Raw genomic sequence first — 26,993 nt, 5'->3', positions numbered from 1 at the left:
TCTCAGGTCTCAAATTGAATTATAGGGCCATTATAATCAAAACTGCTTGGTACTGGAACATAAATATATACACTGATCAGTAGAATAGAATTGAGAGCCCAGAAGGAAGCCCCCACATCTTTGGACATCTAATCTTTGACAAAGGTGGCCAGACTATTAAATGGGGAAAGTAGAGTCTCTTCAGCCATCCAAGACCTTACTATGATTTCTCTCATTTAATGCTACCTAAATATATATACTGACACCAGTTGCATCTGGTCTCCCTGGTCTAAGATTATAGGTGATTTAATATTTTTTAATAGTCATTATTAGAAGTACATTAACAATTTAACTCCAGTGCTAAAATTCGATCAGGTTACTAATTTGAAACCTTAACCTAAAGTTACTAATTTGAAACCTTAATATATACTCAGAACTGAGGTCTATGCACTAAACAGTTCAAAATATTCAATCTATTTTCCCCTCTCATATTGAGTAGTGATTTTTAAGACTACAAGTTAATAGGCATATATATTGACACCATTCCCACCATCAAAGGTCAGCGTATAAGGGAGCTGAAAATCTACCCAGTTTTTTTTTTCTTTTTCTCTCTCTTTTTTTTTTTTTGCTTTGGTGCAATACTCCAAATTCAGTCAATTTCTGCTTTGTGTTTCCCTTTGTGTTCTTCTTTCTCAACTTATGCTTATGAGTGGGATCGTCCCATAATCTTCTTTCTCTTTCTGACCTGCCTCACTTAACATAATTCCTTCTAGCTCCATCCAAAATGTGTTGGAGAAGGTGGGTTCGTTATTCTTAGTAGCTGAGTGTATACACAATGGGAGGGTGTTATGTAGTCCTTAGGATATATCCCTAGGAGAGTAATTACTGGGTCATATGGAAGGTCCATTTCTAGCCTTGTGAGGGTTCTCCAGACTGATGTATGACATTCTCACAGGAGTGAGGTAGTATCTCATTGTCTTTATTTGCATTTCTCTGACAGTGACCTGGAGCAGTTTTTCATGTTTGTTGGCCTTTTTTTTTTTTTAATCTCGGTAAATATTCTGCTTATATCCTCTCCCCACTTTTGAATTTGATCATTTGCTTTCTTGTTGCTGAGTTTAGTGAGCTCTTTATGTATTCTGGTTATTAACCACTTGTCTGATGTATGGCACGTAAAGATCTCCCATTCTGTGAGAAGTCTCTGTTTGGGTGGTGGTTTCTTTGCTATGTAGAAGCTTTTCAATTTGTTGTAGTCCCATTGGTTTGTTTTTTGAACTTCCTTGTAATTGGTTTGTATCACCAAAGATATTCTTAATATTTACATGGGAAAGTGTTCCTCCAATATCTTCCTCTAAGTATTTGATAGTTTCTGATCTAACATATCCAAGTCTTTGATCCATTTGAAGTTTACTTTTGTTTATAGTGATATAAAGTGGTTTAGTGTCGGGCTGCGCCACAGAGGAGAGAGAGGAGATCCGAGCAGAGCGGGAACACAAATCTTTATTCAAGTGGGCACCTCAGAGTTGGGTGAGAATGCAGCAGTTCGGGCCACATGGACCTAGCAATATGGCAGCCTCCCGCTATGCGCAACAACCCTTCCCTGCGTCAGGTCACCGAGATGAAAAGCGGGCAAGAGAGAGAGAGAGGTGGAAGTAGGAGGGCTTTATATGGCAAAAACTGGAAGTGGCGAGTCGGGACAGGATTGGTTGGGAAAGGTACTCCGGGAATATTGTTTCAACTCTCATGGGAATTGACAATACCCTGAGGGGACAACATGGTGGAACAAGGCACTCCAGGAATATCGTTTCAACTCTCAGCGGGAATTGACAATACACTGAGGGGACAACATGGTGGATGTGACTGCATCTACACAATTTCCCAACAGTTTAGTTTTATTCTTCTGCATGTTTCAACCCAGTTTTTCCAACATCATTTATTGAAGAGATCATCCTTTCTCCATTTAATAGTTTGGGCCTCCTTATCAAAAATTAAATTCCATAGGTATAGAGTTTATTTCTGGACTTTCAATGCTGTGTATTGATAAGTGGTCTGTGTACCCATTTTTGTTCTAGTACCAGGCAGTTTTGATTATGATGGCTTTATAATATAGGTAGAGATCTAGGAGTGTGATGTCTCCATTTCTGTTTCATTTTCTCAAGATTTTCTTGGTGATTCTAGGTGTTTTCTGCTTCCAGATAAATATTTGTAATTTTTGTTCTGTTTTCCTTTAAATTTTTTTTATTATCTTTATTTATTTATTGGATAGAGACAGTCAGAAATCAAGAGGGAAGGGACGGATAGAGAGGGTGAGAAACAGAGAGACACCAGCAGCACTGCTTCACCACTTGTGAAGCTTTCCCCCTCTTTTATTTTGTGTTTTCCCTTCCTGTCCTTGTTTCTTCTTATTTGTTTTTATTATATTTATTTATTTATTTATTGGATAGAGACACCCAGAAATTGACAAGGAGGAAGTGATAGAGAGGTAGACAGACACCTGCAGCCCTGTTTCACCAGTTGAAAAGCTTTTGCCCTGCAGGTGGGGACTAGAGGCTCGAACTTAGGTCCTTGCACATTGTAATGTGCGCTCAACCAGGTGCGCCATCACCTGGCCCCTGTTCTGATTTCCTAAAGAAAATTTGTGAGACCTTCGTGGGTACTACATTAAATTTGTATATGACTGTGTAGAATATTCATTTTGATTATCTTAATTCTTCTAATCCATGAGTATGGGATATCTTTCCTTTTTCTTGTATCATTTTCTATTTCCTTGAGTAGCAAAAAGTCAGGTATTCTTAAAAATGTTCTCTTATGTGGAGGAAATTAACTTTTTCATGTAGAACGCTTTACAATATTGCTAAAATTAACAATTTTTGTTGTTGGTATGTATGTAATATTGTCTTATAATTTATGACATCATGTGCTTCTTTTTTCTTACAGAAATACACTTTCGGGAAATGGCCTCTAAATCCTGGCTGAATTTTTTAACTTTCCTCTGTGGATCTGCAATTGGATTTGTTTTATGTTCTCAACTATTTAGCTTCATGTTGGGAGAACAGGATAACACCCAACCTAATATTCTTCATAATGATCCCCATGCTAAACATTCAGATGATAATGGACAGAATCATCTAGAAGGACAGATGAACTTCAATGCAGATGCTAGCCAACATAAAGGTATAGTTTATTAAAGAGTTAAACCAAGCATTTTCCAGTGTATGTATGTGTTGGGAATTTTTTAAAAACTTATTTGTATGAATTTTGATGTATCAGTGTGTTTTTATATGAAAAGGAGCTCAATTTTAGATATCAAATGACATTTTTTGGTTTGCCTCAAGAGGAAGAAATTGAAAATCCCAGATTTATTTATAGGGAGCAAGGTATTGATTCTGAATTTATGTTTCAGCAAGGACAGTTCAGAAACTGCAATTTAGGCAAAGGCAGACTTTTCAGATTAGATTTGTTTCTGAAATTTTTTCAAGTTTAATTTTATAATTATGATGTATATTGATGTTTCTGTTATCTTGCATTGATCATAGTTTTTACTTAGTCTTGTTTTCCTAGAGAAGTTCAAGAAGAGTATATATAAATACTAATGAACATATTTATTAATCTTTTGAGAGGCATGTAATGGATTGTTGAAAAAGCCATGACACATTTTTGCATAGGAAAATACATCATGACTTTGCTGACAACCCAGTAGAACCAGGAATACATTATAATAAATTTCATTTTTTCCTGCCCTTTTATATCTTAACTAGATTTTTTTTTAATTGAGTCCTTTCTGTGGCCCCTAAATGTTCATTTCCCCAAAGGTTCTGTTTTTTTGACTCTTGTTTATGTGATGTTGTCCCTCCCCCCCCTCCAGAAATCACTCTAGGTCTTCAAATAATCAGTTGGAGCAAGGCTTCTATACTACTAGTAGGCTCTTTTAGGTCAACCTCATTACAAACAAATAATATTTTTTTATAAATAAAGTATATATATATATATATATATATATATATATATATATATAGTTTTAGACCTTATTTACTTATGAGAAAGATAGGAGAAGAGAAATAACCAGATATCACTCTGGCACATGTGCTGCCGGGGATCGAACTCGGGACCTCATGCTTGAGAGTCCAGAGCTTTACCACTGCGCCACCTCCCAGAACACACAAACACATAAATTAAGCACCTGCTTGTATTGTTCAAAAGTTCATAAGGTATGGGATCTTCAGATAATAAGTATTCCTCTCAGATGTAATGTGTAAATCAAACTCCTTTTTCTGTTCCTTTCTACTACTAAAATCTTTCTTCTTTCTATATTCCTATTTTCTGCCTAAGCCATAGACTTTGAAATAATGGTAGATACTTTCCTTCACTTACTAGTAATCTCATATGTCACTAAATTCTAACAATTCCACTACTTCACAATTTTTAAGATTTCCTTTTTCAATCCATAGTGCATTTGCTGTTACAAACCATGTACTTGAACACAACCAAAGTTAATGTTTTTTGTCCTATCAGCGGGTAAGCTGCTCTCATTTAAACATATACTTTCTTCATCAACTCCTGTACTTCTTAATATTGCTTTATCTTTTCTTTTGCTGTGTTGTATGCAAGATCCCATCTCATTGCTCTGTAGGATTTATCAGCCTTTGCTATCTTGTCCCATAACACTTTGATACTTTTGTACATACCTCTATTATAGCACATCTTAGTTTGTAGCAGGTGTTGGTTTGTGTACTGAGCTTCCCTGCTAAACTGTATCTTACTTATCTTTTTCATTTCCTGTATCAGCATATGATGACTACAAAGGAGTTAATGAAGTAATTGTTGAAAAAAAAATAAGAAAGACTACTATACCCCAGGACTAGGAAGAAACTTGTCTTACTCTGAGGAATACAAATCAGGTATTCCTTCACTCACCAGTTTTTCTTTACTTTTTAATATTTTATTTTTTAATTTTTTAAAATTTATCTTTATTTATTTATTGGATAGAGAAGCCAGAATTGGAGAAGGAAGGGGGAAATAGAGAGAGAAACAGACACCTGCAGCCCCGCTTCACCACTCACAAAGCTTTCACCCTGCAGGTGTAGTACTCTGGTCCTTGCACATTGTAACAGGTGCACTCAACCAGGTACATCACCCAGCCCCTCATGTTTTTTTGTTTGTTTGTCTTGTTTTCATTTATTTATTTGATAGAAACAGAAACTGAAAAGAGAGGGGGAGATAGAGAGGGAAAGAGACACCTGCAGCCTTGCTTTGCCACTTGTGAAGCTTTCCCCCTGCGAGTGGGGACCAGGGACTTGAACCCAGGTCCTTGTGCACTGTGATGCGAGCATTTAGCCAGATGTGCCACTGCCTGACCCCCATCCACCAGTTTTTCTGTCCACCTATATTTGATGTATCTATGTGACTAAGAGATTAGATTTGAATGTATTGACTGCATGCTCATTAATTGACATTAGGGGCAGCTGGGCGGAAGCACAGCGAGTTAAGCACACGTAGTGCAAAGTGCTAGGACCGGCAAAGGATTCTGGTGCGAGCCCCTGACCCCCCAGATGCAGGGGAGTCGCTTCACAGGCGGTGAAGCCGGTCTGCAGGTATCTTTCTCTCCCCCTCTTTCTTCCTCTCCTCTCTCCATTTCTCTCTGTCCTATCTAGCAACAATGATGATAACAATAATAGTAACAACAACACCAATAAACAACAAGGGCAACAGAGGGGGGAAAAATGGCCTCGAGGAGCAGTGGATTCATAGTGTAGGCACCGAGCCCCAGCAATAACCCTGGAGGGAAAAAAAAAAAAAGGAAAAAATTTGACATTTGTATGGTTTTGTTTGTTTTGAAATTGTGGATGCTTGGTATTCAGACCGGTTATGAGACTACTTTTGTACCTGGCCCAACTTTTCCTTTTTAATCAGTTTACTTTTAATTTAGTTAATTTTTTCTTCATAAGATTGAGCTTCAGTAATTTGCTAGTTGACATTAACTTCAACAATATGCTTTCTCAGGGATTCTATGTAGGTCATTGTTGTATATAGTATGTACTTTTGTAGACTCATTCTGGTCCACAAATAATAATTGAAACAAGCATTAAACAGATTTTTGTAATAATGTTTAAATTAAAAAAATAAAGATTTAGAATTTGTGAGTAGATTTTGTCCCCTTTTTTGTGTGTTAATGTGGCATAGGGGATGAATATGAGAGCCTAGTGCATGTACAATACTATCAAGAAGCCTCCCAGGTCTATTTTTTAATTATTATATACCTGTGGGAGAGGCACGAAAGCACCACCCCACCACCCATGGTATTTTCTTTGGTACTGTCTATAATACTCTGATGTGGTACTGGGGATTGAATCCAGGGCTTCATGCATGTGTAAGATGTGTGCTCTATCCTCTGTGCTATCTCCAAAGCCCAATCACTTTTTTTTTTTTAAAACAAGAACACTGCTGGGCTCTGGTTTATGGCAGTGCAGGGGATTTTGGAGCCTCAGGCATGAGAATCCCTTTGCATGACCATTATGCTATCTACCCCCACTTTTATCAGCATGGGAGAGAGAAAGAACTAGTTAGTACATCACTCTGGCATATGCAATGACAGGGATCAAATTCAAGGCATCATGCATGTTAAGTTCAGCACTCTACCTATTGCATTACTTCCTTGGCTACATAAACTTCGTTTTTCTAGCAATTGATTATACATATACATATACATATACATATACGAAGTAGATACAGAAAAGGCAGAGAGTGAAATTGACCATACCATCAAAATTGCCTTCAGTGTTGTAGGGAGGTCTGCCCCACATACATTACAAAGCAGCACACTATCCAAGGGAGCTGTTTCACCAGACCTTCTAGCATTTGTGTGTGTGTGTAATAGTAGGTTACAAGATTGTAAGATTATGTGTATAGTTCCAGACCACACCCACCACTAGTTCTGTATCCACACCCTCCTACCTCCCAAAGAGAACCACTATAGTTCTCACAAGCCTTAGAAACAGTTTGTTGCTTCAGTTTGGTTTCGTGTTGTTTGCTTTTTTGTTTGTTTGTTTGTTTTTAAGTTGTATCAGTTCTCTAGATTCCACATATAAATAAAACCATCTGGTAGTTGTCTTCATCTCTTTACTTACTACGCTGAACATAATCACCTCCAGTTCCATCCATTTTTTCCCTACAGGACACAATATCATCTTTTTTGATCACAGAGTAGTATTCCATGGAATATATATATCTTATAACTTCTTTAGCCTGCCATCTGTCAATGGGCATTTAAGTTGCTTCCACTCTTTGGCTATTGTGAAGAGTGAATGTAGAGGGTGCCTATGTCCCTTTGAATTGGTGTTTCAGTATCTTTTAGATAAATGCCTAAGAGTAGTATCACAGCATCATAAGGTAACTCCATCTGTATTTAAGGACTCTCCATAGAGTCTTCCAAAGGGGCTGTAACAGTTTGTATTCCAACAGTAAAGCAGAGTTTCCTTTTCTCCACAACCTCTCCAACACCTGTCATTTCCTTTGTTGATGTAAGCCATTCTCTCAGGTGTGAGATGGTGTTTCAGTGCACTTTTAATTTCTCTAATGATAAGTGAAATGGAGCATTTCTTCATGTGCCTGTGGGCCATGTGTATCTCTCCTTTAGGAAACTGTCTGTTTAGTTCTTTGGTCTACTTTTTTACTAGGTTATTTTTGCTTCCTTTATAGATCTGTGCCAATTTTGTAGATATTTGATTATAATCACTTGTTTGATGTGTGATGCGCAAGTATCTTCTCCCACTTACTCAGTTGCCCAGTTATCTTTGTGTAGTTTGTTTTTGATGTATGAGAGTTTTTTAGTTTCATACAATCCCATTTTTTTATTCTTATTTTCATTTCCCATGCCCAGGGAGTTGAGTCTCCAAATACATCTTTGATGTGAAGGTCCTGCAAAGTTTCACTGACATTTTCTTCGATAAATTTGATTTGAACTTGGCATGTAGTGTTAAGTGGTGATTCAGTTTGACTTTTCTACATGTGGCTGTCCAGTTTTCCCAGCACCATTTGCTGAAGAAACCTTCTTAACCCCATTGAATGGTTTTGACTCTTTTGACATATATTAAATGGCTCTATATGTGTGGGCTCATTTCTGGACTCTCAGTTCTGTTCCATTGATCCAACTATCCATTTTTTATGTCAGTATCATGCTATTTTGATTACTATTGCTTTATAGTATAAGCTAAAGTTGGGGATCATATGTCCATATTTTTCCTTTTTTCTTGGGAGTACTTTAGCAATTTGTGGCCTTTTGTGGTTCCACACAAATTTTTAGGCAAGTTGTTTAATTTGCTTGAAAAAAATGCCATTTGGGTCTTGATAGGGATAGCATTGAAATTGTAGATTGCTATTGGTAGGATGACCATTTTAATAATGTCTATTTTCCAATCTAGGAACAATGAATCTTCTACTTTTGTGTGTCCTTCTCTATTTCTTTAAACAATGTCTTATAGTTTTCATTATAAAGGTCCTTTGCCTCCTTCATGAAACTTACCCCGAGGTATTTTATCTTTTTGAGTTCAGTTATAAATGGGATTGAGTCTTTTACTTCCCTTTCCTCTGGCACGTTTGTTTACAGAAACACCACAGATTTATATGTACTGATTTTGTATTCTTCTCTTCTGAATTTATTATTTCCAGTAGTTTCATTGGGGAGTCTTTGGGTCTCTGCAGTTCACTTTTAATATATTTGCAAACATACAGGTCTCTATCAGAAATAAAAATCAGTGCCTCAATTAGCACTAATCTAAAATATGCATGTATATATGTTGTGTATAGCCAGTGCCTTGCACGTGCGCAATTTTCACTCTCTGGACCACTTTCCTATTCAGATATACATGTACGCATATGCCCTCCAAGACTCTGGAACTTCTTCCATTATTATAGTACGTCCCATCTGTTTATGGGACTTAAGCCTGGACCACATGCAAGGCAATGCAGGGATCCTACATGGTGAGTTATCTAGATTTAATATATAATTCAGTTATACAGAGAAGGAGAAAACAAGCATATCACCCTGACACATGTGATGCTAGGGATTGAACTCAGGACTTCGCACTTTTAGGTCCAAAACTCTAGCCATAATGCCACCTTCTCAGCCACATTTTTTTTTTTTTTAAAGATTTATTGTTTTGTAATAGGGGCCAAGTTTCACATGAGAGAGAAGAGAAATTAGAGCACATTATTCTGGTAGATGAGGTGATATGTGTGGTGCTAGGGATTGAGCCAGGAGTCTCAACCATTCATGTCATGGGCTCCACCAGTTGAGCTATTTCCTTATCTGTCCAAGAGTCCTTTTTTCTTTTTCCCCTCCTAAAGAGAGAAAAGGAGACTCCACCATATACAGTGCTGTAGGTGAAACTCAGGGCCTCATAAATGCACTCTGCTTAATCTAGAATCTAAAAAGTTGATTTCCTCTAGACTAATGTTACTGAAGTGTACTCTTGGCAAGATAGCTCCCATAGAGAATGTACCTGCTTTGTCATGCACAAAACCCAGCTTTAAGCTCAGCTCCCACTGCACTGAAGGAAACTTCAGTACTGTCATACCTTTTTCTTCTCTCCTTTTATCTCTGCATGTCTATCCTCTACTTGAAAACTGTTGACTTAGAACTGACAGAAACAAACAAACAAATAAAAGTGCTCCTGGCCACTTGTATGCCAGTCTGTCTGCACCTAGATAAGGAGCTTGCACCAGAATTTAAATCAATTTAGCTAACATTGCTCAATTAGTGAACTTTTTTGTGAGGTAGAAAGACTGCTTCTATGAAGGAAGTATAAGGTTGTTGGAAAAGTCATGATGTATTTTTGCATAGAAAAATACTTTATGACTTTTCCTTACTTTGGTCATTGCGCTTTGTGCCACGTGAGCTCAACCCACTGTGCTGACTTTTCCAACAAGCCACTATTATCCTACTTTTTATTCTGGTGAGTGTTAGCTTCTTTTTTCCTTATTTCTTTTTTCAAATCAGTACTTTGAAAAAATACTATCCTGGACAATATTGGAAATACTTCCTCTACTTGTTCATCTGTTTAGTTTCTGACTGGTGGATCTGCATTTTGGAATGAAGTGTATTACTGGTAATCTCAGCTTTGCTTTACCTCCTCTTGTTTCAAACTAGGATAGCCATGAAAACTTTCTTTAAGCCACCTCAAGGTACTTAGTGAAATTCACAACAGTCTGCTCTTGTCAGCTCCAAATGAGCTGCCACTTCAACAGGCAGCATGCCTTTTCTGCCTCTCAGAAACTTATTAAGAACAGTGAGAAATTCTTGTCTGTTGAGAACCAGCTGAAGCTTTCTTTGTAGAAGGAAATGAAAAGCAGAGACTATTTTATGCAGTGCCTAATATGCATACAAATCACCAGGAGAACTGGCTAAAATGCAGATTCTGATTCAATTGGTCTGGGGTGGGGCTGAGATGCTTTTTTTTTAATATTTATTTACTTATTTCCTTTTGTTGCCCTTGTTTTATTGTTGTAGTTATTATTGTTGTCCTTAGATAGGACAGAGAGAAATGGAGAGAGTAGGGGAAGACAGAGAGGGGGGAAAGACAGACACCTGCAGACCTGCTTCACCACCTGTGAAGCGACTCCCCTGCAGGTGGGGAGCCGGGGGCTTGAACCGGGATCCTTCAGCCGGTCCTTGCGCTTTGTGCCATGTGTGCTTAACCTGCTGCGCTACCGCCAGACTCCCTGAGATGCTTTTTAAAATAAACTGCCAGGTGATGCTGATCCTGTTGGATCAGTGAACCACACTTCACAGAACTTAGAACAGGTGACAGTTCCTGTTAGCTCCAGTGGTATTCTGGGTAAGATCGACATAAAACCAGTAAATCATAATGTCCATTCTCATTAGGTTGAGTTTTGCTTTCCTTCACCTAAATCTTTTGATAGAGATGAATAAAGAGGGGGTGGGGAGGCCTTTGAGGTAATTTTTACATGCCCTTTTTATATAGTTTATTTGGATTTTATGTCTTTGTAAATATGACTTCAAAACATTTTTGTTTAATAGATGAAAACACACACATCGCTGAACGCCTCTATCAAAAGGTTAGAATCCTTTGCTGGGTTATGACTGGTCCTCAGAACTTAGAGAAAAAGGCCAAACACGTCAAAGCAACATGGGCCCAGCGTTGTAATAAAGTTTTGTTTATGAGTTCTGAAGAAAATAAAGACTTCCCTGCTGTGGGATTAAAAACAAGAGAAGGCAGAGACCAACTATACTGGAAAACAATCAAAGCATTTCAGTATGTTTATGATCATTATTTAGAAGATGCTGACTGGTTTATGAAAGCAGATGATGATACGTATGTCATACTGGACAATTTGAGATGGCTTCTCTCAAAATATAACCCTGAACAACCCATTTACTTTGGGAGAAGATTTAAACCCTATGTAAAGCAGGGGTACATGAGTGGAGGAGCAGGATACGTATTGAGCAAAGAAGCCTTGAAGAGATTTGTTGAAGCATTCAAAACAGATAAATGTACACATAGTTCCTCCATTGAAGATTTAGCATTGGGGAGATGCATGGAAGTCATACATGTGGAAGCAGGAGATTCCAGAGATAACACAGGGAAAGAAACTTTTCATCCTTTTGTACCAGAACATCACTTAATCAAGGGGTTTCTACCTAGAACCTTTTGGTATTGGAATTATAATTATTATCCTCCTATAGAGGTAAGTTTAAATTTTTTCTTCCTTTCTATTTAGACATTTCTGTGAAAGGACTTTATAAGCGATACTCTGATTTCATGTGTGTCTGTGTTCCTGAGAATTTAACTTACAGTCTATTACTTATTAAATATTACAGGTATATAGACAAATATTTGAGAATATCTTATACCCACCAACCAACTTCACTAAATATTAACCTTTTGTTACATTTCCTTCAGATATTTTTAAGAAAAAAGGTATATAGTTGAGGCCCATGTCCCTCCAGTTTGGTCTCTTTACCTCTTTCTTCAGAGCCTCTTATCATTAATTTTATATTTAGTAATCTGATGTATGTTTTTATATTTCTGTATTTTTTATTAGTAGTTATATAGGACTGTCTTATGTTTTTTTTTTCTTTATTGAAGGATTAGTGGTCTACAACTGACAGTAAAATACAGTAGTAGCATAACACTTCTCAATTTTCCGCATAACACTCAACAGCCCAAACCCTTGCCCCAGAGTCCATTACTTTGGTGCAGTAAACCAATTTATTATTTTCTTTTTTAAGTTGTATTTGCTTTATGTGTTAAAGGAAAGAGTACTGCTCTGCTCTGGAATATAAGGTTCCTGGAACAGAATCTGGGACCTCATGAAGGGAAATCTTGCATTTTTCCTGCTGCAGCACCTCCCAGGCCTCATATTTTGCAGGTTTTTAAGTAAATGAAATCATTGACTTTTTCACACGTTATAAATTAATCAGCCTTAATGTATGCATTTACATGAACTATTCTGTGACTAATTTGTCCAGTTTTCTGCTGATATGCATTTAGTAGGTTGTTTCTAGTTTTTCACTATTAGCACTGTAGTAGTGAATCACTAAATGAGACCAGAAATCTTGAAATTTACCTTTTAGACATGGTTCTGATATGAATTAGTAATGCTTTTAGGGAAGCCACAAATACCTATGCCTTCTTTACTTTGCATTGAGGTACAAATAATTCTTTTTTTCTCAAGCCTTTTTTTTTTTTTAATTATCATCAAGAGCAGTGATTCTCACCAAGTGTAGTTCTCGCCTCATAAGGAACATCTGGTAGAATTTGGACATGTTTTCAGTTGTTGCAACAGGGAAGTTGCTGTTGATCTAATGGGTAAAAACCCATGAGATTATAAACCCACTTAGATGTAAAAACAAACAAACAAAAAACTCTATAGTATGTCTATAGTATGTCACCTGGGTAATGGGACAGCTCATAAGACATTGAATTCTCATGTGCGAGGTCCCAGGTTTGATCTCTATCATTACATGTGTCAGAATAATGCTGTAATGTTCTCTCTCTCTAAAATAAATAAGAAAATTTTGATGGGGAGGGACAGAAAGTATACTAGTCACATTTTTTTTTTAATTCTACAATGCATATAACTGCTGCCTACCACTATTAACAAAGAATTATCTAGCCCCAGATGTTAGTGTACTTGGGTTAAGAAACTCTGGGTGTGGACTGTGCAGTGACACACTGAGTTGAGCATTTGTATTGCAATACACAAGGACCTGGTTTGATGCCCCAGATTCCCATGGGGTGGGGTGGGGTGGAGAGACACGCTTCATGACCAGTGAAGCAGCACTGTAGGGATCTCCTTTTGTCTCTCCCCTTTCTTTCTCAATTTCTCTCTTGATTATTAAGTACATAAATTTTTTTTAAATCTTTTAAAAAATGAAAAAGAAACTGGGCTGCTCTAACATCTGACGTATGCTTTAAGTAATCAGCTTTAAAAGAGAACTTACTGGGAATCGGGCGGTAGCGCAGCAGGTTAAGCACATGTGGCGCAACGTGCTAGGACCGGCGTAAGGGTCCCAGTTCTAGTCCCGGGCTCCCCACCTGCAGGGGAGTCACTACACAGGCGGTGAAGCAGGTCTGTAGGTGTCTTTCTCTCCCTCTCTCTGTCTTCCCCTCCTCTCTCCATTTCTCTCTGTCCTATCCAATAATGTGACATCAGTAACAATAATAACTACAACAACAATGAAAAACAAGGGCAACAAAAGGGAAAATAAATAAATAAATATAATTTTTTTTAAAAAAAGAGAACTTATTAACCAGCAGTGTGCTCTTTATTTATACATACACAATATCTGATTCTTATGCTAATTCTGCTTTTAATAGATAAGAAAATAGAGGCTCAGCAAAGTCAAAAGTTCCCATCCTAATAAGTGATTTTTGTAGTTTTGCAAATCACCCTTCTTCTTCTTCTTCTCCTCCTCCTCCCACTCCTCCTTTTTCTTCTTCTTTATTTTACCTTATTTTATTTTATTTTTTCCAGAGCACTGCTCAGCTCTGGCTTAGAGTGGTGCAGAGGATTCAGTCTAGAACTTTGGGGCCTCAGGCATGAAAGGCTTTTGCATAGCCATTATGCTATCTCCCCATTAATCACTTTTCAGAAAATTACTGTTATTTTCATCATAAGCTCCTCCACCATGATCGTTAGACTTTGTGCTTCAAAAACAGGGGATAGGGAAATAAGTTAGAATATTCTCTTGTTGACATGAAAATCTACTTTAATAAACATTTTAAACTTTAGTTTTCTATAATAGGCTGTTTGAAACCTTATGCTAGCATATTATTAACTGTTCTGAATGCAACAACTTCCTAGACTATAAAAATAATGGGCACATTCCACATATATATAACAAATACCCTAAATCCATTTAAGAGTTTACTAGGAGTACCTGATAAGTACACATGTAGTAAATATCAAAGGGACATTATTGGTGTCTTTTTGTAACTATTAAAATATCTTTTTTTTCCTTTAAGATTACTGCCCACAGTTTTCTCTTTTTCTTAACAGTATGTTTTATAATAAGATTTATAAGATTATAAAATACACTTGGTTATATCAAAATTGACTTATCTAATACTGCCTGTTCTCTATGAGAAAGATTAGTATAAACATGGTAAAAAGAAGATTCCAGCTATGTTGTTTTCGCCGGGCTGGCTTCATGGGCGGGTAACAGACGACCCGGGACTCATGGCTGGGTTGTATGCAGTATCTCTTTATTCATGCAGGACGCAGCGCAATCTATACTAAGCTAAGCTAAACTCAACTAAAAACTACAATCTTGTCCTTATAAATATACTAACCCAGTAGGGTGGGAACAGGATGCGAAGCAGAGAGGGTGGAGAGAAAAGTGACTGGTGAAAATCAGGGTATGAGAAGGAGAGGGGGCGGAGCAGGTGAGAATTCTACCACTAAACCACCAATGCCTGGAGGGAAGGTGGTGCTTGTTAACAGAGGTTATGTAAATAGAATAGTGTTAAGCATGGGGGATTAAACTAATGAAACAGAAGGGGTTTTTAGAAGCATACCAACATCCAGTTTTCTCTTTTTCTTAACAGTATGTTTTATAATAAGATTTATAAGATTATAAAATACACTTGGTTATATCAAAATTGACTTATCTAATACTGCTTGTTCTCTATGAGGAAGATTAGTATAAACATGGTAAAAAGAAGATTCCAGCTACCACACTTTGATCATTTAATAAATTTTCTTCTCCCTGAATTACTGTTCTCCTGTGCACCCTGTGTCATACACATACTTTCTCTGTAATAATCACTAAAAAATACAGTAAAGAATTTTTTAAAAAATTATTGAAATATTTCATTTATTATTTATTGGGTAGAGACAGAAACCGAGAAAGAAGGAGGAGAGCAGTAAAGAATTTTTTTAAAATTTTTTATATTTATTTATTTTCCCTTTTGTTGCCCTTTTTTTATTGTGGTTGTAGTTATTACTGTTGTTGTTACTGATATCATCTCTGTTAGATAGAATAGAGAGAAATAGAGGAGGGGAAGACAGCAAGGGGAAGAGAAAGAGAGACACCTACAGACCTGCTTCACCACCTGTGAAGTGACTCCCTTGCAGCTGGGGAGCCAGGAGCTCAAACTGGTCTTTGCCCTTCGTGTCACGTGCACTTAACCTGCTACACTACTGCCCGATTCCCTACAAAGAATTTTTTTATCTAGCAAAACAAAATGTGAGATATTCTAGTTAAGGAGTTATGTTTTCTTTTTTGGGGGAGTGGGAGGCACCTAGGTTTCACTGCTCTAGGCCTATATTTTTTATACAGAACAGAGAAAGAGAAGGGGAAAACACCATAGCACCACAGCTTCCCCTAGTACAGTGTAGGGTGTAGGGCTCAAACTTGAGTAGCACACATGGCAAAGAAGGTACGTTCCTGAGTCAACTGTTTCATCAAGCCTAGGAATTCTGAAGTTGCTTGTTCAGAACTAACTGTTGGTGTCGTCCACTTCTCACACTACTTTCTCACTTCCTTAGCCTAGAAGTAAAGGCTGTCCTCTAGAAATAAATTTTGTGGTAGTGGTTTACAAGATTATAGGATATAATTCCACACCACATCCTCCACCATAGTTCTGTGCCCTCCTCCCTCCCTAAGGTAACCATCATAGTTCTCACAAAAATCTTAGACATAGTTTGTTTACTTCTGGTTTGTTTCTTTGTTTTTAGGTCCTTGTGTATCAGTTTTCTAGATTCCATGTATAGTATATTTCATATACTAGTTGGCTTTCACATCTTTATTTCACTAAGCATAATCACCTCCAGTTCTATTTTTTTTCCCCCAAAGACACATTACCATCTTTTTGATTGCAGAGTACTACCCCATGGAGAATATTTTCATAACTTCTTTATTTAGTCATTTGTCAATGGGTATGTAGACTACTTTCACTTTTGACTATTGTAAATCATGCAACTGTAAATATGGGGTGCATATTTCCCTTCAAATTAGTGTTTTCATGTCCTTTGGATAAATGCCTAAGAATGGTATGGCTGGAAGAAGTTGGTTTAAAAAAAGGAATTGCTGTCAATCTTAATATAGTAGATATGTTTATAACTTACAGTATAATTATCATATCTTGGAAGTCGTTCGGTAGCACAGCAAGTTAAGTGCATGTGGCGTAAAATGCAGGGACTGGTGTAAGGATCCCGGTTCAAGCCCCCCAGCTCCCCACCTGCAGGGGAGTCGCTTCACAAGCGGTGAAGCAGGTCTGCAGGTGTCTATCTTTCTCTCACCCTCTCTGTTTTCCCTTCCTCTCTCCATTTCTCTCTGTCCTATCCAACAACAACATCAATAATAACTACAACAATAAAAAAACAAGGATGACAAAAGGGAATAAATAAATATTTAAAAAATATTGTATTTTAATTTCTCGAGTACCAAGAATACTCAAATATGATTTATTCTCCACAGTTTTATTCACATTAACTGTAATCTGTTCAGTACTACCTATTTTCCCAGGAATTTTTAAGTTGTATTTTATACCCTTAGTAAAGTTTTAGTTTTCTCCATATAGATTTTCATTTCATTTTAAGTACCTTCATAAGTATTTAATTCTTTAGTTGGTGTTCTGCTTAACCTCTTTATTAAACAAACTTTCTTTTTATTCTTGTATAGATAAAAGTTGTTATTTTTTTAAATCATTTTTTTAATTGACTTCTTGGATTCTTTTTTTAATTTATTTTATTTATTTATTTATTTATTGGATAGAGACAGCTAGAAATGGAGAGGGAAGGGGGATGTAGAGAGGGAGAGAGACAGAGAGATACCTGCAGCACTGCTTTACCACTCCCAAAGCTTTCCCCCTGTAGGTGGGGTCTCGGGGCTTGAACCTGGGTCCTTGCACTGTGATGTGAGTGCTTAACTGGGTGCAACACCACCCAGCCCCTGGATTCTTTCTAATGATTTTTCAGTTGACAATTAAGAGTTTTTTTGGGAAGCATATCCTGTACAAAAAATATATTGTTTCTAATAATTACAGCTGTTCTTTATTATCTCTTGTGGTATAATAATAATAATAATAACAACAATAATATCCTGGCCATGAACATAGTGTAATAAATTATTTCAAAGCCATAAAAATTGCTTCTTGAAAGGATGAGTAGTTTGTAGTTAATTACTTTTGTCCTATTATTACAATTGAATATGCACTTGTAACTATAGTAGCCACTCACCTTATACAACTATTAATTAGTATTTGAAATATGGCAAGTTCAAATTGATATATGTCATATATATATATACATATATATATATATATCATGTTCATCATCAAGGATAAGTTAAAATAATCATTTTATTAGTAATGTTTAAAACATTGCATTTTTAAAATAATAAAATTTCTTCAGTTACATATATTCAAATTAATTTCATCTGTTTTTAATTTTTAAATGTATCATCTAGGAAATTTTTCACCTCATTATGTGACTCACATGCATTTTTGGATGGAACTGGTTTAGATAATCACTACTTGTTTTTGTACTTATTTTGCATATTTGTTCCTTTAACTATATTCCCTAAACATGTAAAAAGTAAGCATTAAATGATTTACGTACTGTACCTAAATGGCCTTTTAAGACATAAAAGACACATATCCAGTGTTTGTTTCAAAGGAACATTCAAAGAGAGAAAATACAGTGAACAAATCCTTTTCTTCTTCTTTTTTTTTTTTCCCTTTCTTTTTTGTCATTGAGGTTAACTTATTCATATAGAGAAAGACACAGGGAGGGAAAGATGCCACCACACCAAAATGTCCTCCACTGCAGTGGGGGCCAGCCAACTCAAGTCAGGTTCACATTCATGGCAAAGCAGGTGGACTATTAAGTGAGCTATTTTGCCATCCCCATGATAATTTTTATTATAGTTAGCTACACACTTCCAAGTAAGTAGTAGGTGATAAATATGGAGAACTTGCTAGACTGTACTACTCCCTGGGTCCATGCAAAGACATTACACTATGAAGATTTCTGCCTGAAACTCTATCTAGATACCAAAATATCATTTTCTTTTTTTAAAAAAAAATTGTTAGTGACTTAGCATTGATTTGCAAATTTATGATATAACAAGGGTATAATTAATTCCTCACTATTCATACCACCAGAGCTCCATGTCCCCATTCCCTCCATTGGAAACTACAGTAGTTCTCCCAAGGCCACAGACAGGGGTTGACTATTGTTTCTATAACTATATTTATATATATTTGCCTATTTTTTCTATGGTCCCACCTTCTCTTCCTTTCTAAGTCATACCTACACCTGTTACTGCTTCTGAGTCTTCTTCCTTTTTTTTCCTCTTCTCTCTCCAGCTCCTGATGGAATTGGAGTTCAGAGCACTCCAGTGGTCATTTCCCCCTAACATTTCTCCCCCTCTGGGAGTATGGAACAAAATTCTTTATAGGGTGCAGAAGGTGGAAGGTCTGGCTTTGATGATTGCTTCTCCCCTGGACATGGCTGTTGACATGTCGATCCATACCCCCAGTCTGTTTCTATCTCCCTAGTAGGTGGGAGTAGAGCTCTGGAGAGGTGAAGTTCTGGGACACATTGGTGAGGTAATCTGCCCAGGGAGTTCAGGATAGAATCATAGTAGCATCTGCAACTTGGTGGTTGATATTTAATAAACAGGACCAAAAAGTAGGAATAGAGTAGAAGAGAATAGGGATTTCAGGGTCGGTAGAAGCTAGGAAGTATATTTTAGGTTGCTAGGGGCTCATGACTTTAGTAATTTTTGCTTGAGCTTGCTAGCTGACATGCAGATAAATTAAAAATATTGTCTGGGAAGATGGTGTTAAAGTTGAGAATAGGGCAAGAAAGCTGGATTAGGGCAGAGAGTAGCACCCAAAAATATATAAATACAATTAACTGTTTACCCCATCAGTCTGACCCAGGACCCATATATATTCATATCAAAACATTTTTGTTGTTTCTATTTGATTTTTGTTGCTAAGTTTGTTTTTACTTTAAACCTGTATATATGTGTGTATATATATATATATAATCTGTTAAGAATCTGGTGAGTTATGTAGCTGGCCCAAGGTTTAACTTTGACCTACTGATTCAGACTGTCATCTGAATGTGATTGTTCTGTCAAAGTAACTAATAACATTGAGTATTTTCTGTAGACAAAACATGATCCTAAGTATCTTATACACTCTGTTCCTTTAAGTTACCACCTTCTGAAGTTGAGGAAGTTTATACTTACAAAGATTACGTAATTTTCCCAAGGTTATATACTAGTTGAAAAGTTTGGATTCAAATCTTGGTTTCACTCAGCACTTCCTTTCTTAAATACTGTGCTGCGTAGATTGATGTACAAACTATTAGGTTGCAGACACAAATGGGAAAGACTTTGTAGTCACTCACTGCCCTAGCAATATGTTTCTGAGGCTCAGTCAAGTAAAATTCTATGAAGAGAAAGCAAAAGTTGGAGACAAAAATTAAGTAGCTTCCTTGATAATTTGAAGAATTCTCAAGACTTTGCTCAAACACTATAACATGTAAATGTTACTTAAGCTAGAAATTCTTTGGCAGGACTGGCAGAATAGCTCATTTGAATAGTATGCTTATTTTGTCATGTACAGAACCCAGGTTTGAGCAGGCTCCCATCTTTCCCTCTGTCTCTATCTATATTTATTGGACAGCCAGAAATCGAGAGGATGGGGGAAATAGAGAGGTAGAGAGAAAGAGAGACACCTGAAGCACTGCTTCACCACTTGCAGAGCTTTCCCCCTGCAGGTGGGGACCAGGGACTCAAACCTAGGTCCTTGTACATTGTAACATGTGCACTTAACCAGGTGAGCCACCCCCCCTTCTGTATCTCTATCACTACCTGTCTGAAAAAGTCAAGCTGAAATAGTGAAGTCCCAGTGAGGGGGAAAAAAAATAAGTTAAAAAAAATACTTTGGCAATTCATGCTGGTTTTAAATTATTAGGAACTCTACAATAGACTGGATATTTTATTTTATAGGTCTAAGAAATTAAGTACCTACTTTACCTTACAATTTTTTAGAAATATATTTTACTCACCTTTTAGAATATTTATTGTGTATTATAAAAAGGGGGAAAGAGAGAGAGAGAGAATGAGAGAATGAACAAGAACTGTGCAGCTTTGGCATAAATTGGTGCCAGGGATTAAACCTGTAACCTCTAAAGCCTCAGGCACGCAATTTTGTGAGCTATCTCCCTAGCCTTATCTTGTCACTTTTAATGCATGAGTCTTGTTTAAATTATTACTATTTTTTATAATACGTGAAGACTATGCTGTTTATTAATGTCTGATTCTGTTGCTTTTTAGGGTCCTGGCTGCTGTTCTGATCTTGCAGTTTCTTTTCATTATGTTGATCCTACAACTATGTATGAGTTAGAATACCTCATTTATCATCTTCGTCCATATGGTTATTTATACAGGTATCAACCTGCTTTACCTGCGAATAATCTTAAGGAACTCAGTCAGGCCTACAAAAGTGAAGATTCAAAAGTAAAATCGGAAACCCTTGAAAGAAAAACTTAAACGAAGAGAGGGGTAAAATGTTTAGCATTGCACTGAAGAACTTCTCCTTTTCTGATATAGAACACTGGAACCCCAGTGAGAAATTCTTTCTGAGTGAACATTCCATATTAGAAATCTGCATATTAATATCTGTAAAATGAAGCTTTAAGTAAACTGTGAAGTATGTTAGAATGTGTTTTCTTACCATTATATGTATATATGAAAACTTTATGTTTTTAAAGTGGGGGCCAGGCAAGTAATTAGGAAAGATGTGCTGCCTACTTTTGACCACATGTATTATTTTCACTGATAACTGAAACACTTAAATTTGCTGAAACTACAAAGCATCGTGTTAGTAACACATATGATGCTGAACAGATCTGCCTTAAAGAAACATTTAGAAGGAATTATTGTTCAGTGTTGTGTTGTTTGTAAACTTAAGAATTTCTATTTCATTGTGATAGAAATGAATGATACACCTACATATAGTTTTTATTGAGTGAAAGTTTTGCTATTTATAATTGGCAGTATTTCTTCTAAAAGAAGGTAGACTGAGAATGGCACTTTTCTAAAGTGCATTAATAAAACCACATTTTGAAGTTATCATTGGCCTTGACTGTATTATATATTTGATTCTAGTTATTTCTTAATCTTTTACCAAGTTCCTGTTACCTCTTCTGTGTTCAACCACTCTCAGCTGTTAATATTTATTTACTAAAATTATTAAAAATATTTTAACTTATTTTCTTTTATTTTGCCACCAGGGCTATTTCTGGGGCTTGGTGCTGGCACTTCGAATTCACTGCTTCCGGCAGCCATTTTTTCTTCTTTTTTTTTTCTTTCTAACTTTTATTAGGTAGGACAGAAAGAAATCGAGAAAGGACAGGGAGATAGAAAGAGGGAGAATGAGAATGATAGACACCTGCAAACCTGCTTCACCACTTATGAAGCGACCCCTGCAGGTAAGGAACAGGGGCTTGAATATATAGGCTTAACCAGGATGCCAACACCTGCACCCACCACCACCGCCACCGCCACCCCCCGTAATTAATAAATAGTAAATTTAATGTTACTTGAGATTGCTTTTTTCTTTTTACATCTTTGCCACTCAGAAGTTAAGTGGCATTTTGATTATTTAAAACTCTTTCCAGTTACATAATTGTTCCTTTCATTCTCACCCATCCTGATAGATTACAATTTGTACCTTTCATAACTTTAAATTATGTCCTGAAATTCATTTTTTAGGATCTGAGGTGGCTACTGATTACATTGGCAAAGGAATTTGTATTTAGGATTTTGTCCAGAGTTAATTAAAAACATAAAATAGCCTAAACTTTTATGCTGAATTGCTACTTGAAGGTGACTGTTTTGCCAGTAAATTATTCTGATGGAACACTATTCCAAATTGTTATCAAACACCTTGCTTGGTAAATGTTTTGTTCTAAATTTGTGATCCTTTGTTCAAAAATTTTCTGGAAAGAGAAAAAATTGTTTTCATTGTATCAGCAATATTATCTGAATGTATTATAACAGTATTTTAGACTTTCTGTAAGTTTAACTGTTACAGATTATTTTCTCTTAAAACTGATTTTACTTTACTGTCAGATTATTTGACTTTTCTCATAAGTTAATATCTATTGTGCCAAAATATGTCATAATCACAACTCTGTCTAGATGTATGTTTGAGAAGATGCCAATTTTAGTGACTAATTATGGATTGATTGCTCTGCCCACATGCTGAAAACTCACATCATTTTTACTTGTTAAATTAGCCTTTGTTATTTTCATGGTGCTTTCTGTCAATTTTTAAAGGTGTTAATATTAGCTATTCTTTGAAAAGCTCTTCATCTCAGTGTGGACATGAATTTGTTTGCAGTTCATATATGCTGCTCTTCTGTATTATTTAGAATTACCGATGGCTTATCATAAATATCCCCGGACTTTTAAATTTATTCATAGGAAGTTAACATCGTGATAAGTCTTGTACTCTGGTGTAAGACTTCCTAGGTTTAAATTCTTGCTCCATCACTTAACTAGTTGTATAACCTTTACCAATCTGTTTAATTTCTCCGTGGTTTAATTTCCCCATCTGTAAATTAGAGATGATAATACTACCTACCTCACAGGATATTTATGAGGATTAAATGAGTGAGTATGTATACAACTTAGAATACTGTCTACACCAGAGTATTAGTGCAATTAGTATAGTTTTTTGTGACTTTGGAGTGTGAACACTTGATTTAAGTGAATAAAAAATCTACTGTACTCAAATCTGATATTGAAGGAAATAGTTCTTAGAATAAGTAATAGCTGTTTTTTATCTAGTGCCTACCATGTTCGAGGTACCATGGGTAGATACTCTGGGCAGACTAGATTTAATCCTCCCGAATTGAGTATTACCATGTATAGATGAGAAAACTGAAGCACAGAGAATTAAAGCAACTTATTCTTTGTGATAAAGCTGGTAGGTAACATAGCTATTATTTACATTCAAAAAAGCCTGGAACAACTTATTTGTACCGTGTAAGTTTTGAGAGCAGTCACTTAGCTTCTATTCATGCTTTGGTGATACATGGCATCTATTAAACTGGCTATTACTAATCAAGTTAACTAAATTGCCAAGTGGTTCTCAAACTGGTTTTTACATGCTTGCCTGGTCACTTGTTAAAGTACAGATTTATAGAGACTCCAATTTCAGAAATTCTGATTGTACAATAGTGTGTGGCCAAAGAGTATGTGTTCTTAGGCGATACCCTAGGGCAATGGATCTCGAAGTGTGGTTGCAAAATTATCAGCAACACCTAAGAACTTGACGGACCTCTTCTGGTCCCATTCTTTGCCTATTGTATCCGAAACTCTAATTTTGAATGCTAACACTTATGCTTAAACAAGCCTTTCAGGTGAGCCTTAACTCATGCTAGTTTGAGAACAGTTGCTCTAAAACCCAAGTGATTGTGTTGCAAATGGTCATTGGAACTTACTGAGGTATATCTCTTAAACGAGGGTTATCTCTCAAGATTTAGACAAGATATTTAAGATATAAGCCCCATTTTTTTAAATTGTCACCAGGGATAACCCCTCCCCCCCTTTTTTTAATGGCCACCAGATAACCCTGCCTGCAGAATGAATTCACTGATCCTGCCTGCCATTTTTCCCCTCTCCCCTTCCTTTATTTGATAAGACAGAAATTGACAAACTTCAAACAGTTTGTGAAATTTCCCCCTGCAGGTGTGGAGCAGGGGCTCAAACCTGTGTCCTTGCACGTGGTGATGTCCGCATTTAACCAGGTGCACCACTGCCTGGTCCTCAAGCATAGTTTCAGTTTTTGTATTGGGTGATCACACTACATTAAATGTAAAAGACTTTAAAGATAAAAAGTCACTGAATTACTCCGTTTTTTAAAATCTTTAATTCTTTGGCTATAGAGTGACTAGGCCTCACAACAAAATCTGTATTTCTCCATGGGGTCAGGAGTTTCATTAAATTTTAGTAATACAATTTTTTTAAAAAACACACTTAAAGGTCATAAAAATTGTCCACAGATGTTAATAAAAATTTTTAGGTAGAGGTAGCATATGTGTTTATAATACACAAAATGTTTTCTGCTAGTGCATACTATTGAGATTTCTTCATTTCCCAAGAATCAGTTGACTGTACTCTATGCTAATAAAGCAAAAAAAAATCTCTATTTAATAAAGCATATAAAAGCAGAATTCATGATGTTAATGACTTACCATCTTCTAAAATAAAATATTTGTCATCAGGATAAATAATTTTAATGTCTCAATACTAAAACATTTTTCTATTTATCCTATAACAATATACTATATTTTCTTGTGGGAAGTTCATAGATGATACAAAGCAATTTTGTTTTTTAGTCCCAGAATTCAGTTGTTTTTAATAACTTAAATTTCAGAGGTGAGGTGTTTTTTTTTCTATTAGGTGATTTGCAAATAAATCACCACCAGCTTTAAATATTTTTGAAATATGGTAATTAAATTTGAGCATTAAGTGTATGTACTATTTTTAACTTCCTTAATTCTATCAAACTATAATTCCTACTAGGCTGACACCTAAATAGTTTCTCACATGATTATATCAAATCTTCCTAAAATTTCTGTTTTAATATTCTGACAATTTCAGCTTCTTAATACCATTCATAAATAGTCTCCACTTTTTTTTTTTTTTTTTTGCCAGAGCACTGCTCAGCTCTGGTTTATGGCAGTGTGGGAGATTGAACCTGGGACTTCAGAGCTTCAGGCATGAAAGTCTCTTTGCATAACCATTATGCTATTCCCCCATCCTAGTATCCACTTTTTTTTTTTTTAATATTCCCCTTTTTTGCCTTTCTTATTTTATTGTTGTTACTGATGTTGTTGCTGGATAGGACATAGAGAAATGGAGAGAGCAGGGGAAGACAGAGAGGGGGAGAGAAAGAGAGACACCTGTAGACCGGCTTTACAGCCTGTGAAGTGACTCCCCTACAGGTGGGGAGCTGGGGCCTCAAACTGGGATCCTTACGCCCATCCTTGCTTAACACCACATGAGTTTTACCCGCTGTGCTACCGCCTGACTCCCTTATAGTATCCACTTTCTAACTACTCTTCTTCCAGTCTTCATGAAGTTAATTTGGCTGTTACTAACAATTGGAATTTGAATTACTTAATGATAATTTTATACCTGTTAACTTTAGGTTTCCCTATGAGACTGGAAACAAAAGTTTGTCCAAGAGTAATGCCTGCTGGCTCTTAGGATATTAGCCCTACTTAAAAATCCACACGTTTAAACTAAGTCTAAATATATAGTTATTAAAGGAAGTGAAGTCACTTGGATTTCACCATTTCTACCACGCATAGCTGCTCTCTTCTCGCTCTCTTTTTTTTTTTTTCCACTTGGCTTGCTTCTCTACTTCCTCAAAGTGGGCCTGACAGAAATATACTTAAGAAATTTGAGAATAACCTGTGGTTTGTTTTATGCTAAATGTAAACTATTTTTTAACATTACATGTTTATATATCAGAGATGAAAGTGAAATTTTAATACATTCTAGAAAAGTAAAATTTACAAGGTCTCTTTAGAGAAACCTACTCTAGTTTTAAGGTTGGATAGTGATCTATTTCAACATCTTTACCTCTTTAGTTTTCAGTTTATATTAAGTTTAAATAACTTTTCAGGACCCTGAAAATAAATAATCCATGTAAAGCATACTATTAAAGGGAAACTAATCTTACTGCTAAGCAGTGTATTATATTACTCAGTGAATGTTTGTGTTTGGAAACTTAAATTTTATGTAAGGTAATATGGTCATGAATGGTTTAAAAATGTCTGGTGACTTGCTTACTTTAAGTGATCACCAATCCAATAAGTCAGAAAAATTGTATTTTTCAATATGTTTTTTAAAGTGCCTTTTTAAACATTTTTAAATAATGGATTTTGAACAACTGCATAAAATAAATTCCCATGTTTAAAGTTGTTTTATCTGATTATTTTTAACGGATGTAAAAGCTGTGGGGAAAACACTGCTATTTATATGTAGTGGTGGTTTTATCAAAAATACTTAAGTTTTTATCTATGTATACACACATGAATTTACATATATACTTTATTTTAAATCAACAAAATATTTCATCTCTAATTTTGAATAGTGTTCCTTAGAAAAATTAGAAATATTCTGTAGTGTGTGTGTATAGACAGTGAAAAGCTTTTTTTTTTTTAGTTCCTGGTATATTTTCTGCTGTTATACACACTGAGAAATTCACTTATTCAACAAATTGTGCTAAGTATATACTAGAAATGTGAGCAAGACATACAGGGTCCCTGTTTTCATGGAGCCTTAATTCTGCAGGCAACTCACTAATTAGTAGATGAATTGATAAGAATGAAGAATGTCAGAAAAATAAAGCTGATATGATTGAGCAAGTTATTAATTGTTGCACTGTGTAAAAATAGTTTCTGATTTTGCTTGCTGTATCATGCTTTAGTCATATAGGAAGGTTCATTGA

General features: G+C 36.0%; 1 protein-coding gene across 2 annotated transcripts in view; it reads left to right on the top strand.

Annotated features, from left to right (window-relative positions):
• The window catches only part of C1GALT1 (core 1 synthase, glycoprotein-N-acetylgalactosamine 3-beta-galactosyltransferase 1), a 38,330-nt gene extending 11,867 nt beyond the window's left edge, over positions 1–26,463 (top strand). For both annotated transcript variants that reach the window (XM_016192316.2, XM_016192317.2), the window contains exons 2-4: positions 2,917–3,153; positions 11,015–11,682; positions 20,798–26,463. In XM_016192316.2, the coding sequence (XP_016047802.1) occupies positions 2,917–3,153; positions 11,015–11,682; positions 20,798–21,013 (1,121 nt within the window). In that variant the 3' untranslated portion in view covers positions 21,014–26,463. The remainder of the gene's footprint in view (positions 1–2,916; positions 3,154–11,014; positions 11,683–20,797) is intronic.
• The last annotated feature ends 530 nt before the right edge of the window (positions 26,464–26,993 follow it).

This window comes from Erinaceus europaeus, chromosome 8, assembly GCF_950295315.1.
Source record: "Erinaceus europaeus chromosome 8, mEriEur2.1, whole genome shotgun sequence".
In the NCBI taxonomy this organism is placed as follows: Eukaryota; Metazoa; Chordata; class Mammalia; order Eulipotyphla; family Erinaceidae; genus Erinaceus; species Erinaceus europaeus.
Note: the sequence above shows the minus strand (reverse complement) of the source record. Positions and strands in the feature narration are given on the sequence as shown.